This window comes from Phalacrocorax carbo, chromosome 22 (genome assembly GCF_963921805.1).
Source record: "Phalacrocorax carbo chromosome 22, bPhaCar2.1, whole genome shotgun sequence".
In the NCBI taxonomy this organism is placed as follows: domain Eukaryota; kingdom Metazoa; phylum Chordata; class Aves; order Suliformes; family Phalacrocoracidae; genus Phalacrocorax; species Phalacrocorax carbo.
The window spans coordinates 7065931-7081777 of NC_087534.1; the positions used below are offsets into that span (position 1 = coordinate 7065931).

The window sequence follows — 15847 nt, forward strand, 5'->3', positions numbered from 1 at the left end:
GGCACCTCTTGGGTGATTCATTCCCCCCTTAAGATAAGTGTCTAAGGAAGGGTAGATGAATCACCCTTGAGAGCTGCCACTCTTTGAGCAACTGTAAAGAGTCAAGGGTGACCGGCTCTGCTTTACACCTCTGCCAGTTCGTTGGCTACCTTCAGGCCAAAATCCCTCTAATAACCCTCGTCTCTCAAATGCTTTTAGTAGTTTCCCATAAATTATACATAAACTGAGGATATGGGTAATGCAACTGAACTTCAAAGATATTCTTGCATTTGTGTAAAAAGTAACCTGGGTTAAAGGCAGTCCGCTTTCCTCTTCTGGAACTTTGGAGACCTGTTATTTTACTGATGGGTCGTAGGGGGGCAACATCCCAAGATTTCATTCCTGGTGTGGGGAGCTCCCCTTGCATCGTACAGAGCTAAAGGGGCAGCTTTAATATTTAGGGCCATTTGCCGTAACAAATCACATTAAATACACTAGAAGAGATGTCAGTGCATGACTTAAACCTGGGTCTAAACAAGGGGTGGCAAGTTTAGCAGTGAAAAGGCAAATTTCACCCTGGGAACATGTGGGGAGGTTGAGGATTATTTTCTCCCATTGGTTTTGTGGCTTTCTCTGTACTGTGCCCTTGGCAACAGGGTTTCGGTGAAAGGAAATCACTCGAGAGCTTTGACTGACAAGTGATTTGTATCAAGTTTAGATGGTTAAAGTCCAAATCTGTGCGAATGTGTGTGTATGTGGGGGAAACACAGAGGTTGAGGTTAAATATGTTAATTCTACAGATGCCTCCTCTCTAGACCTTTGTAGATGTATACCTCAGATAGAGGTATATCTATATCCAAGGACAGGGCAGTGGATTTGGGAACAGAGACCCATGGCTCCACCACATTCCCAGAATGACCCCAGCCAAGATACCTCTCTTTATGCCTCAGTTTTCCAGTCGGCAATAGCTGGATAATATTGAGCCACCACCATATGCAGGGGGTAATTTAAAATCTTGTAAGAAAGCAATGTAAATATATTGTAACCAGCAGGGCACAAAATCCAGAAGCAGAGGCCCTGTTTGTTAAGAGGATGCCCTAATTACTGCACTTAGTTGTCAGCATGTGCGGTAAACGCACAGTAGACAGGCTCTTTCTAAGGCTCTTTGGTCTGTGTCTGTCTTAGAGTGATTTTGTATGTAATCAATGATTGTTTTGCTCTTTTGGGGAGATAGGTTCATTTGCCTTCGCTCCTTTCTAATGAAGGTCGAAAAGATATAACTAGAGCTGAGAAGGAAGACGATAAAAGAGGAAAATCGGAAGAAGAGGCTCTTGTAACCAAAAGAGGGGAGCCAGTCAGGATCAAGATCTTTGAAGGAGGGTAAGTGTCTCGTTTTATTTCTCTCTCTCTGTCACATTGTATAGGCGTTACTGATGACAATGATGGCAAGTCAGTGAAGGTGCCACGTGGAGTTGAGCAGAGGAAGGCCAGTTATAGTTGGATTTCAGCTTACTTTTCACAGCAACTGTAAAAACCCGGCCCTTGAGATCAGGCGATACTCCAGACTGCATTAATTTTTCCTTTTTTGGGTTGTCTTCAAGTTAGCAAGCACCTCGGTCTCTTTGCTGAGCGGGTGGTTGAGTGAAGATGGCTGAAGAGCACAACCACGTCCTGTAGCTGTCTCTGATGTGATGGGGGTGTATTCCATATCTTCTGTATCTTTCCAGAGACTTCTCCTGAAAATAATGTTCCTAATGATTGTTACCATGATAAGGAGGGGAGATCTCTTCTGATGCTTGGGTTTTGGGTGGGGGAGAAAAGAAGGATTGCATTTATATGATTTGAATCCCACCCACCCAAAGTAGCTCAAACCAGAATGGATGCAAGACCTAAATTTGATGTATATCTTAATTCTCGGCTCCAGGTAATTCAGAGTACTCTTCAGTAATTCAGCACTGGTCTAATACTACTGTTTATCTTTTCAAAAATAAAAAATCAGCTAATAAGTAGCACGTCTGTGGGATACAATTAAAGTTCATACTTCAAGATCATCCTTCCGGTGTGTTGCAGAGGGGGCCAAAGAGATGTAACAGGGTTCGTCAGTTCTCCTGTTGCTATTGGGTGGTCTTGTTTTTTGTGTGTTAGAAAAAGGCTTTAATTAGTCAGTGGTTGCGGTTTTCTGCTGTTACTGGTTGAAGTTTGCTTTCATTTAAAAATATTTCATTAGCAGATGATCAAACCAGCTAACCAAAAGAGTAAAATAGGGCTTTGGGAAAGGAAACCTGCTTGTTTGTTCAGGGCAACTCACCTCTCACCCAGACATAGGCACTATGAGCCCAGATACGTGTTGGAAGCGAGCAGTGAATGCGGAGAGCTACAGTAGTGGCAACCCGTAATGGTTATGACCTGAAGTGATTTAGGGAGGAAGACAGGGAAGGGCAGGAAAGCAGCAGACTGAGAAATACGATGGGTTTGGCATGTTACCCTCACCCTTCTGTAGCAGATGGGACCCATTGGACTAACTGAGCACTGGGTTTTATTGCCTCAAAGCCCATGACAAGCCTCCATTCCCCTCGACCAGGTTGTCCTAGAGCTGTGGCCATTTCAGGGGGACTCTTGGACTCCTTCCTAGATATGATTAAAGAGGCTCAGCATTAACATGAATGAAAATCACCCTGCCCCTTGCAGCACAGCTCCATGCAGGTTTTTTGGGGCGAGACGCGGGGGTGCTGGGTGCCGGCTGCTCCCCGACTGCCCCCACCGAAACGAGCCGCGTCTCCGCGTCCCTGCGCTCACGTGGGGAGGCTGTCTGCATCCCCGAGCCCAGCACAACGGATGCGGAGTCACATTTTCTAAATGACAGACACAAAATAAAGCAACTTTTCCAACATGTTCCGTGTAAGCCGGCATCAGGGAACGTATTAGTCATCCTGAACGTATGCTATGTTTTATTTTAAAGTTCCTGTAGCACTGTCTTAAGGCAGCCGTCCTTCTGGATGTGAGACAGAATATAGTAGCTGTTTAATGCCAAGCACAGGCAGTAATGTAACGCACCAGGTCACAGAAATAAGTTTTGTATCTAAATTACATGGCATACACACTGCTAAGAGGTCAGGCGGGACAGGCTGCTCTCCCCAGGTGCTCGGTGCATACCTGGTGGTCCGTGCCTAGTTCCCTCAAGGTTTCTGAGGTTGAATTGTTCAGCCTCAGCAGCTTGTGTCTGCGAGGATATTTTTTTGCAGTGAAGGAACAAGTCTGCAGATGAATCCGCGGGTGCCTAGTGCTTTGTGCAAGATACTAAAAGGATCAGATCCCTTTCCTGGCCACCTCTTGAAAATGTTTTACGAAAAGCGCATCCATTCTCAAGATGTTATTTCACTGTCTTCCCCTCCCCTCAAAAAAAATTTCCTCCTTGTCTTATTTTACCCCTTATTTATTGGTTTCACATGGTCTGCTGCTGGCTAGACCCATCCTTCCGGGGGGATGCAGTTGGGTTCAAATCTTTTGGAGCCATCCTGTGCTTTGTTTCCTCAACCAAGGAGGGAGATTATAAAGAAATTCAAGTGTTCCCACAAAAGGTGAACTTGTTGCAGCTCTTTTAGCTCCTCCTTCCCCTCTGTTTTTATTTCTTTAGAGCTCTTGCCTCTCTCACTGCCATTTTCAACACTTGCTTTTCCCTCTGTACAGTCTTCTGGCTTCCCCAATCCCATAGCTGCCTTCTTCCCATTGCTACATTCATCATAGCACTGCCAGGACCAGCTCTGCTACTTGCCCTGCTGCTGTCCAGCCTGCGGGCTAGAATCATATTCCTTGGCTTTCAGAGAAGGACCAGAAAAGCCAGATTTCATACTTTCATCATACCCACTGCCCATTTTTAAGTAACGAACTGATGAACTCGCCAGAGGCTCTTGGAGCATGTGGGGCAGCTTGGCTGCCCTTGCAAAGTCTGTCTCATTTGAAGATGTCTCCTCCCTAGCTATGAAAGTGGTTGGTTGCCTGTGTTTATCCACTGGGAAGTGTTTTGGAAACAGCAGCTCGCAGATCTCTTGAGTCTTGAGGTACCTTCATACCTGGGTTTAGGCGCAAGGCTTAGTAATGTCACGCATGGCGGGTGTTTGGGCTCAGTTTCTTCTGTCATCACTCTTTCCATGAAGGATGTCAGTTGGCCCCTGTGGTGCCATCTCAGGATGTGGAGTAGCAGCCACTGGAGCTGTCAAGAGGATGTGGGAGGTGGAGGTGTTCAGCTCCTGTCGAGTTACCTCAGCATCTACCTCCCTTGGTGTCCTGTAAAGGAGAGGACCTGTAGTCCCTTTGTATTGTGCCTCTGGTTTCTTGGGGACCACAGGAGGGATGTGCATGGTTTTGCCTTGACTTCTCCGCAGATAACTGTAGACGGGATGTAGAGAGTTTTCTGTTAGGCTCCTGTTTAAAGAACAAATTCCTCTTAGAGAGCAAGTCTCAAGAGCAATCCCTATGTAATTTCACCAGTGGGTTTTTACTTGCAGTCCTGAAATTTCATAAGACTGGCTATACCCCCATTGCAACCGGTGCCCACCCCCTGCCCCGCGGGCACACCCCATGCACTTGGCTGCAAAGGAGGTGGGAGTTGTTTAACACCCCACGCACAGGCTGGACGCTGCACAGTCTCGTTAGGTTGTATTTGGGAGAGCCATTCCATTAAGCAGCCAGGTCACTGTTCGTACTCCTGAAGGAGCTCATAAATATATCCACTGGACTTGGCCTGAAGGATATTGTGGTGATTTTGAGCAGTGAAAATGATCTTTGAAGGTCAAGCTGGCCAGCACTGCTTCAGCAGAAGTGCCGTGGTTCCTTGGTGGCTCTGCGTCACCTTCATCAATCCGCTCTGAAACTTTGGAGACACCGGGCCCATTCTGAAATCTTACATCACGAAACAGTAGATTGGTATTGACCTGATTTAAGAGTGAGGTCTGTGGTGATGTCATGGTCTCGCCAGGGAAATGTTGCCTGTTTACTCTGCATTAGCATTACCATGATGAAATATGATAGTAGTGGGGTAGTGGCAGTCAATGTATGTTCTTCCATTTCATAGCCAAACTCTCTGTGCTTTTATGGGTCCCATCATTGGTTTATTGCACTAGTTGATTGCAACTAGTAGGAAAAGCAATACCAAGATACAGACGGTTAAAGACCACTAACGTTAACTGACATCCCCAAACCAGTGTCATGTAAAATGTAAACCATGTCAAAAGGAAGGCTTTCTTTGGAAACCTTTGCAATTTTTTCCCTCTTCGGGGAAAAAGGCTTATGGCTGCAATCTTATGTTTTGAGACTCAAGTATCCTTGCATTCACACCTTAAAAACACCTCCCGTTCACACCATCCCATGTGTACAACTCCACACATGAGCAAGAAGAACCCGTGGTGATGTAATGTAGTGTATCTTCTGACTTCAAGAGAGATGCTCATGGTGCTGTTGTGACCCAGGCTGCTCTGGTCATCGGTTTGGTCTGACTCCGATACGAATCCAAGTCCTTTGCTCTTTGTCCTCACCAATAAGTAACAAGAGAGTTGCAAGTTCACCAGCCATGGGATCTTGTGAACTGGGGTCCTGAACCTCCACCTTAAATCACTGCTCCCTTGAGCCTGGGTGAAGCCGCTTCTGCCTAGTACAGTACAAATAGCGAGGGGATTGCACGAGGCTTGACCACTCCATCCCCTAGCGAGCCCCAGGGCTGGAGGGCTAAAGGCCGCTGTGTTTCGCTGCCCATTGTCTCCATGCTGCGGGGCTGCTCATGGGATTCAGGCAAGCAGGAAGACAATGGAGCTGTGCCTCTGCCTCGCTTAGCCTGTCTAGTGGGAGACCTTCCCCTGGGTTGAAGGAAAACGGAGAAGCCTTGGGACTCTTTTATCAGACTTGAACATGACTGCTAATTAGTGGATGCATAAGGAAAAGAAAAAAACCCAAAACCCTTTGAGTTTGTATGCAAACCGCCCTTCCCCCACCTCTCTTCCCAGTTCTTGCCGTTGTGGACTCACTGGGATCTGTGGTCGGCTTCTCTGGGGTGATCTCACTGCACTTCTATGACCGGCCGCAGAAACTGCAGCTCCCACCACCTGCTGACACACACCTAATGGAAAATCCCTGGCACAGCAATGCGAGAGTTTTATTACCCTAGAGGAATCCTCTGTTAAACAAGCAAAGTTTCTCAGCATGTAACTCCAAACCCCTGCATCAGACCCGGTTCGTTCAGGGGATTTCCTCTGCTGCTTAGAGGAGTTCTAAGAATTCACCATGTTTATTTTGAAAGGAGTCATTTATCACAAAGACGCTAACTTGAGCGCTCGTGTTAGTAGCAAAGGAGGACCCCGAGCAAGCTCGGGTCTGTAGCACATCCAGCTGCCATGAGCACCAGAGTGAGCCAGCAGCTGATGCTCCTTCGCTTACCTGCAAACCTGCTTGAGCCCTGGAGGTGAACCCACTTCACAGCCTCGGGGCAGTGCCTCAGATGCGTCTGCATCTCTGCAAAGCAGGGCTGGAGTCAAATAGCAATATTTTACTCCGTATTCTGTTCCTAGATGTAAGCGATGAATTCCTGTATTTTGCGTTCTTAAATGAAAGGGGTTTTCCTGAGACTGTCTGCTTTGCACGGAAGGGGGAGATTGGTGTTAAAACTTCTCTGTTGGCGCTAGTGGTGCCAGACTGACCGGAGTTAGTTTCAGTATCTTGTGGGGTTTGGTGGCTGGATTTTCCCTGTCTTGAGAAGAGCTGAACGGGCATTGCTGTGCTCCCTTCGGGCAGCCCTGTGGCTGCACAGCCCTTCTGACAACCGGGCCCTGCATGTGTCAAGCTACTCTCTCAAACACGATTTTAAAGCTTCCAGCATCAGCTTGTGCACAGGTGTTTATCCTGCTTCTGTAAGGGACTTTAAAAAAAACCAAAAGGGTTTCTTATATGCAGAATATTTTGTTTCTTTTTCAGATAGGACTTTACAAATGGAGAGGAGAGCTTTCCTGCTGCTGGCTTTGAGCCTACCAGGGACATCCCTCTTGCCTAGGCAGATCTGAAAACAATTAACCAGCTTGTGTTGGGGATGCTGGGAAAAGGGAAGAGCATACCCTGATTTCATTAACGCTCATATGAAAAAAGAGATGTCGTGTCAGATGCTGGCAGCTCTCCAGGAATACTCACCACAGCAGCCAGTCTCCACTTCCCTCTGAGAGGTCGGCTTTCTGGTGACCCATCCCCGTGGGGTTGGGGATAGCCCAAGGGGTCGTGGTGCTCACCCTCGCCAGGACCCGTGCCCGTGGGTACCGGGGCTGCGCCCAGCACCGGCCTCCGCACGGGGGAAGGACAAGCCTCATTTCTCATGCCCGTTAAAAGAACATAAGGTCTCTTTTGAGCACCATACATTTACACTCTCTCTTTCTTTTTTTTTTTTTCATAGCACAAGCAAAGCACATTTTCTACTTAAAAAGCTAACAATCCAAAGGAGACAAGGCACAGGGTGGCAATTTAAGGGAGGACGGATTTGTGAATTTCACCGATGCTGACAAGATGAAAGGAGAAATTGTTTGAAGAGACAGGTTTGCAGGATGCTTGAAAGATACATTCAGGAATAGCAGCAAAGAAAAATAGCAACTAGAGAAAAAATATTTGCAAAATGAAAGGAATATGTGCCTTTTGCTTTGAAAATCACTGCATTCTTACATTAAAATATACTTAAAAGCTACTAGAAAGAAAAGGTTCAATTAGACTTGAAGCAAATACTTTTTTTCTCCCCATAATAGGTCTTCATGAAAATTTTGATTTTTCTTTTTAATTTGGGTTTAATTAAAAAAAAATATATATATATTTCCCCCTAGTAACTCGGGGAGTAGCCAAACTGAAAAATCAGTTCTTTTCAGTGGTCTGTTCAGGCAATCTTTTCTTGCATTGGGAGCCGCAAGGTGGACGGCAGGAGACCGTGCACAGAAGAGGAGGAAAGTACGAAGTTTGCGGGTGGAGTCAGTGCACAGAGCGGCAAAGCAAAGGTGTAACTTGCCTGACTCTGACTTCGGCCGCCTCAGCCTGTCTGCTTGCATCGAGCCGCTGCTGAGATGTGTTAGATAAGAGCCGGTGTGTCTGGGAGAGCTGACAGCTTTCCTTTCGGAGGGAAAGTGTGGGATGGCTCTGTAAGAGTGCCAGTTCCCGCACCTGCCACTCAGCAGATGGTGCTGTGTGCCAAGAGCTCTTGTATAAGTAACCTTGTATAATATAGAAGTAACCTCAGGTTATTAACTTTAAAACAGGTTATTAATTTCTGTTGGGTGGTTGTATAACCACTACTGGAGCTTCAAGCAAGATCCCAAATGTTGTGTCTTTGGGACAGAGCTCAGGGCTTGAAGCAGCTTTTATTTTCCTTGCTTCGATGAGAGTACCTGCGGCCTGTGAGTTGGTACCTCCCCTGAACTTTTCTCAAGGGTCCGCGCAATGCGAATCAGCATCATTCACAGTCAACCTATGCTTTGCTACCTCCTTTTGGTTTCCCCTTATGGATGCAGGTACCAAAAAACCCCCGTTAAATCCTGCGTATGTTTTGCTCAGCGAAGCGCGGCCCCACCCTCAGTTATCACCCTAGCCCTGATACAGCCAGATGAAACAATATTTGCAGTGCCTGGACCCCGTGCTCATCACGCGTTGATGACCAGCCATCCCTGCACCACCTCCACTTTGGCTCCGAAATGCAGGATGTCCCCATGTGCCTGCAGCTCGGAGCACTGGGGAAGGCTTTCCTTCAATACCAGCTGCGTTTGTGCTGAGCGGTTCCTGCACAAAGTGTTCCCTGGCCCCCCGAACACATCCCGGCGACAGCGAATGGTGGTGGTTAGAGCAGATAAGTGTGACTTGGGGATACTCGTGACTCACCGTGACTCTCGGATAAGTCATTCTTCTCTCTACACTTCAATTTCCTTGTTTGTGAGAGGGGACACACAAACTCACCTACTGCTAAGCTTGGTTATAGTCTGCCTTTAAAATGTCTTAATATTCCTCAGTGGGAATTGTTAATGTTTCCTGTCCTGAATATCCCCTCACTTCACTTGACAAATTGGGTTCATTCTGCAGCTTATTCCTGTTTTCCCAGGAAACCTGACAAACACAGAAGGATTTAGTCTACGTTGTTGTCTGGTTTTCTTTATTATTTTTCCTAAATTATTTTTGCCTGTACAGCCAGCCCGCTTTCTTGACACGTCCTGCTGGCTCATAATGCAGCTTGATGCTATTTCCCACAGCCAATTATTGAAAAATGTTATTTCCAGTTTCCTCTCTGACCTTGTGTGGGCTGCTCAGCTTTCTGCAGGGCTTCCTTTCCTCCTAAGTAAAGATCCCTGTAAACAGCCAGCCAGCCCATGGGCTTCCCCAGTGTGACATGGTTACGGTGGGGCAGAGGCTGAGTCTGCTCCTTGGCTGGAAGACGCTGCTCTTCCTGAGCCCAGCATTCCCAAGACGGTTTTCTGAGCCTCTTATTCCACTCACGATGACTTTTATCTTCTCTGTGTTACACAAAGGCAAGAATTCTCATTTGCTTTCAGCTCAAATAATGAAAAAGACAGACTTAATAAACAGTATCAAGCAAGAAAATGCCTTTGATGCATTGCACAGGTGCCTGGCGTACCTGGCTAGGGCAAACCTGCCTTGCTGGCATTGTGCTGTATCTTATTTGGGGAACGAAGAGTGCTTCAGCTGCCAGGCTTGTCACTGTTGTAGCACTAAACGAATTAAAAATCTACTAATAATTGTTTTTGTTCTAGCAATTACTTTGCTTATAACACCTTGCAGATCACAGGATCAGTCCAGATAGCTAAATAGAAGCAGTCCCTCTTCTGCAGGCTCTGAGACCAACAAGCAAGCGGGTTCCTGGGGTGGCACAGAGCACAATTATCCTTCCTACAGTGGAAAGATGAGTTCAGGTCACTGCAAGCAAAGAGGCAGGAAGAGACCACTGCCTCGCTTGGGGAATCTCTTCCATACCCTGCCAGAGACGTGGGATGCTGGCCACCACCTTGCCTCTCCCCATCTCAGTTATCCCTTAGCAAAAACGGGGGCAAAATTGAGGGTGGCGGTAGTGGATGTTTCATTTTTAGACCTCATGTGTCTCCTTGGGGCTGGTTAGACCATTCCACAAGTCTGCAGCGTTGCCTCTTTCCTGGACTTATGTGCAGCTTTGTCTCACTGCCGAGACTGGGGTGTGCTCATGGCTGCGGGCGCTGCTCGGAGTCCTGCTCTATAGGGAGGGCACAAAGTGTAGGGGTCTGAGACAGGGAGAAGATGAACGTGGGGAAGGTGACCCTGCCAGCCCAGGTGGGGAGAGTCTGGGGATGTAGCCTGTGAGCTTGCTAGCGCACGTTGGATACAGAAGCAAAATGGACAAATAGCATTTGGTGCAAAAAGTGCCAGCAGGTGTTCCAGGTCCAGGGCTGTTGGCAGAGCAGAGCTGTGCAGGAGAGATGGGAGAAGCCGTGATACCCAAAAGCAAAGGAAAGAACACACGAAAGGATTTCACAGTGCCTTGATCACACAGGTAAGGGGAAGCCAGTGGAAAGGAAGACTGTGATTTCACCAGACAGATAATTTTGACAGCTGAACAGGGATGGAGACAGGTAGAAATTGGTTAGAAGGTAAGAGATTGCAGTTACCCAAACTAGAGAGGGTCGGGCTGGGACATCTGAGCTCTCACAACAAAGAGGGAGGGTGTGGAATGGACAGAAAAAATGGTATGAGATGGTGCTAGCAAAGAAGTCAAGAGGAAGAGAGGATGAGGGTCAGAGGTGACCTCAGGGTAGGGAAAATGACATACGCATAGGAATGGCTCCATGCAGGTACCGAGTTAATAGCCCTCCTCTGCGTGCGTTTCCAAGGTTGTCTATGCCCCCGGTTTCATAGGAGGAAGCATTTATTTGCAGTTCAATAAAAGGCAAGCTGGACACTTTCTTTTGTCAGAGGGTTGAAAATGATAATGTGAAAGAATCCCTGTGAAGTCCTGAAGTAAGTCCGTGATCACCTGGGCTGTTCTCCTGCATCTCGGATTCACAGGCATGACACAATGTCTTATTCTAAGCGGCTGTTTGATGTGGGCCAAATGTCTGGAATAATAAGCTCTCCGTGTTAGCAGGCTATTTATGAGCTCGTGGCAAACATCAAGATTACAGGGTTTTCACTTTATTGATTCAGTGACACAATCTCTACAATTAATTCAGTGGAAAATTTGAGAAGGCAAACGTTTTTACCAGGTTTATTTAGGATTAGCCAGTTCTTAACATCTGCATATCTAGGCAGCCTGTCTGATGCAGAAAGGTAATTTATAGAAGCCCTTTAATAGATTCCAAGTACTGTGCAATCAATCAGAAACCTGATGTTCAAATAGACAGACCCAGACCTAACTGCCTATTGCACTAAGCGAATGGCAGGAAGATGACTCTGAGATTCTGAACTGGCTTTCTGAGATTTCCTTTTCTGTCCCTTTCTAATGATGAAAACTTTGCTTTTGAGGAGACGGGGCTGGTCTCAAGGCAGATGTTAATCTGATTCCTGTTTGGTGGTTTGTTGTTTTGGGATTTTTTTTTAAAACTCTTCCTAAATGTAGTAGTTGGTTTTCAATTCTCTTTAATATAAACTACCAGAGAATCCCAGTGATGGCAGATGGGATATGAAATTCTTGGGAACATTCTGCACGATGGAAGTGATAGAGGTCCAAGAGTAAAGTGTACCTAAACCGTATCTTCAGAAAGTGACATGCATTTAAGAGCATGAACCCCATGAAATCCATCTACCGACTGGGTCTGTTCCTGAGACTGGGAATTAAGCACTCCCTGCTCCCAGTGTGGATTCCAAATTTCACTTTTGGAAAAGTTCATCTTTCACATGATTTGGAAGGGGGCACACAGGTCATACTGATGGTAAGAATGCTTGTAAGAACCGAGTAAAGCCTGTTACATCCTTAAGTAGTGGGACTGTGAGAGCCAGACTCTACATTTAAGAAAGATTTTCCAATTCTTCCCGGTTTGTTGCTGGAAGGAGAGCAGCTTAGCTCGCGTGCTTTGTCCTGATATAGCCCATGATGTAACTGCATCTCTGATGGTTATGAATATCATCGTTCATCTGCGCAACTGAGGGAGGTGCAATGCCGTGGAAGGAAGGTGAGATCATCGCTCCTCATGGGATGCCGCTGGGCTTGCTCGAGGGGGGAGAGGTTAGAGAGGCTGTGGGACGTGGCAGGAGCAGATGGAAAGAAGACCAGAGGGACCAGAGGGAATGGGCAGAGCCGCCTGCTGCTCAGAAAGCCAGAGAGTTGCTGGAGGCAAGGATCCAACTGCGAGGACGTGGTGGGCAGGGCTGCGTATAATTTATTTTTTTATATATATATTCCATCTTCCCAAGTTGCTTTTCACTATTTAAAAGTTATGCTTCCAGTTTTTTTATGATAAAGACTGTTTACTTGCTTTTTAGTTTTAGTCTTTTTCTGAGGAAGAGCTCACTAGGGACGTGGTGCAGGCAGATGCATCCCAAACCTGTGCCCAATCTGAGTCCCGTGATTTCTGGATCATGAATTGCTAGAAGGCGGCTGTCAGCCCAGCTCAGTTGCTCCAGGATGGAGAGGTGGGGAAAAGCTGTGACTACTCCCTGTAAGCGTTTAAAGTAATTTCCTTGTCTTGAAGGAGCTGCTGCTGCTCAGGCAGTTACACAGAACCAACTGAGTGAAAAGGGAGGGCGGGATGCGCGTCCCTCTTTAGAACCACATGAGAAATTCGTGCCTATGTGTTGAAAAGTATGAAACCAGACTGGCTGGAACTGCATGCTGCTTTGTGTGTAGGACCTCAGATAAAAGGCAATGTGACCTAATAAGATATTTTTGCTGCTCTGTTTTGCCGCTTGTGCTGGTGTAGAGATAAGACTGAAGAATCACAAGACTTTTTATAAATTGGAAGCAGGGGTACTCCATGGGGAGATTTCTGACAGGGTCTTGGCTAACCTGACATCTGCGCACGGTGGTTCGGTTTCTTGGAAGTTCATGTGTTTCTGAACGCTTGGGCGCTCTTGTCCCTAAACTTTATTCAGGGATTCATATGTCAAACATGGGGGGGAAAAAAATCAGGTGTCTGTAGCCAGGTTTTTACAAACCTTTCTGTTTGTTGGGTGCTTTGGCTTCTTGTAGACCCCGGCCATGATTGAACTGGTTTGTGTAACTCTTGGTTGGGTTAACAGCACAGTAGCGGCGCTTTCAAAGAGCAAATATTTCTTGCAGATGTTTTAGATCAGCAGTTAAATCAGTGGTTTTCAATGTTTGTGAATTTCTTGCCATTCTTATTTAAACAAACTATTTGATGGCAGAATTATGTGGTTTTCAAGGTTGCGAGAGGCTGAGCACTTACGCTGCTCATCTGAGATTCAACTCTGTGGATTTCAGTCCCCTTACAAGACCAAAGAGATTGGAGTTGTCTGCGAAGCACTGGTCTGAAGTGTGCCAGAGCAGCCTGTGCCTGCAAGCTGGTTTTGATAGAATAAGAATCTTTCCCAAACATGAGCTGAGCAAAGACATTCATTACTAAAAATACATCCCTCTGCTTGGCAGGAGAGCTGCTGTGGGGTGAGAGACCGGGAGGCTGTAAGGTGCTCGGAGTTGGCCACTGGGGAGGGATGCTGGACTGCAGGGGGTCCCTGCGCCAGGTGTCATGGGGTGTAGTGCTGCTAGAGGAATGCAGTACATGGAAGAGAGCCTTGGCGAGTTCAGGCTAAGGATTGATCAGCTTTTCATACGAATTCAAAAAGGCCGAGTAACGTTTGGCATGTGCGTTCTCAGGCAGTGTACAAGGCAGGGGGGGAAAGTATTTTTTTGCATGGCTCTGTTATTGCCTTGGTTCGTGGATATTTTCCTTCTTTCCTAAAGCGGTATAAAGCTGGGAACCGTAGTGAGATCTCCTGTGTATATGGGAATGTAGGGTCACAGTACAAATAAAGGATAATTAGTCTATTTGCTCAGGTTGCCAATAGCTTTGTGTTTTAGAGCTGAAACATGCTAGTTTTGCTGCAAAGTATCATTAATAATAATAATTTATTCTTAACTCAGCTCTTCACGTGTTGAATCTTGGGTTAAATTTCTTGAACTGAAAGCTGAGCTCATCACTCAAAGAAGGGCTTGGTCTTCCGAGGTGCTGAGTGATGGGCAGAGCTCATTGTAGTCACTAACAACCGTAGGTATTTGTGCCTGTGCAGATTGGACCTTGATGTGGATGTCAGTGTATGAGCTCACTCGCAGCATCCAAGAAGGAATACTTTGGCCCTGTGGCATCGTTGCACTATTAACTGTGATGGTAAATTAAGAAAGCGCTAATACACTGCAAAGGGTACTTGCAGGTGGCAGCAGCCTATGAAAATAGAAGAGCTCTGGGAGATGCCAGTCCTGTACTGTGAACATTTGCAATCTGCAGCTCGACTTAACCCGCAGAGAAAGTCATGGTAATTCCTGGCCCTGCATCGCTGTTGGGCAGCACCGCAACCCTCCAGGGCACCTCGGCGTAAAGCACACTTGGGTCTCTCTGCTGAAGCTGAGGGAGGTTTTTATTTCTTGCAGTGAAGAGCAGAAAGTTAAAATAGCTTCTAACTCTGCCTCCCTCCCACTCCTTCAGAAGGGGACTTCACGGTCCTCCTTTCCCTGCACATCCCAGAAATGCTGGAGAGCAGAGGATGTGTCAGCAGTAACGGCAGCCAGTTATTTTTGCGTACACCGTCTCTGCAGCCTTCCTGCTGTCTCTTAAGAAGTGTGAGACGTGTCTCCAGAACCACCGAAGCCTCCAGCAGCTGGGGTCACATCTGGAGCAGTGGGTTCATGAACTGTGCCTGGGATCAGATGGCTTCAAGTTCCTCTGCAGATCGCCCCAGCAAGGGAACTCCCAGCTGGATGGTGATCCCACGAGCGCTGGTCGTTGTTGGGTGGCATCCTGCCACTCAACGTTTATCTAAGAGAGGGGAAGGCGAGCGGTTTTGAGGAGGAGTCACCTCAGATTCTTGCAGGGTTTAGTGTCACCTTGTCTTCAGACAGCAGCACATCTTCCAGCAGAGTCTTATCTGGAAGCAAGCCCGCACGTCCCATACAAATATGTGCACACGAGAGAACCCCAGAAGCCTGTGTGTCCCTCCCTGGCTTGAGAAAAGTGACACAATCGTAAGATAAGCAAGGCTGGCTCATGTTTTAACTTTCTGGAGATAAAAATGCATATGTTTTGGTCTCAGCAAAACTGAGCGTGATATACTGTACATTTGATAGACTCCTTTGCACACACGCAAAATACATAGAGAAAGAGTTCTGGGCAGGATTTATGTGCTGTTTCAATCTTTTTGTTTTAAAGGGAAATATCCTGAAATGTTAGTGCAGAAAGGGGTTTCCTGAAATACATGAAGAATGGCCTTTACTCCTCTGGGCATGACACCCTCTGAGTAGGTTGGGTCTTGTCTGCAATAAACCATGTGCTCGTCAAGATCCACTTCCAGGTGGCAGCTAATCTTAAAGGAGGGACCAGAGGTCTCTTCCCTGTTCCTTGGGGGTTACTCTGACTCCCTGCACCCCAGCCTTTCTGCCAGGTGAGCAACAGCTTCTCCAGCATCGGGAGCGGGCTCTGAGCTGCTTGGCCTTGTTGTCGCGTAACCCACCCCTCTGCGGAAAGGCAGCGCTGGTGATGCAGCCTGACTTTTTTCTTCTCTGATGAACATGTGCAAAAGCAGCAGCTGTAAATGGGATGATGCCACCAGAGCATTCAGGCCTATGAAGCTTTCCTGTCTGCATGACTAATTTGTCCTGGGTAGGCAGCTTGGAGGTGACTGAGGGGAAATGAGGGGAAACCTGCCCTAAGTAAAC

General features: G+C 46.9%; 1 protein-coding gene across 2 annotated transcripts in view; it reads left to right on the forward strand.

Moving 5' to 3' along the window:
• HIVEP3 (HIVEP zinc finger 3) overlaps positions 1 to 15847 on the forward strand; it is a 116783-nt gene that overhangs the window by 57601 nt on the left and 43335 nt on the right. For both annotated transcript variants that reach the window (XM_064471201.1, XM_064471203.1), the window contains one exon: positions 1214 to 1359. In XM_064471201.1, the coding sequence (XP_064327271.1) occupies positions 1214 to 1359 (146 nt within the window). The remainder of the gene's footprint in view (positions 1 to 1213; positions 1360 to 15847) is intronic.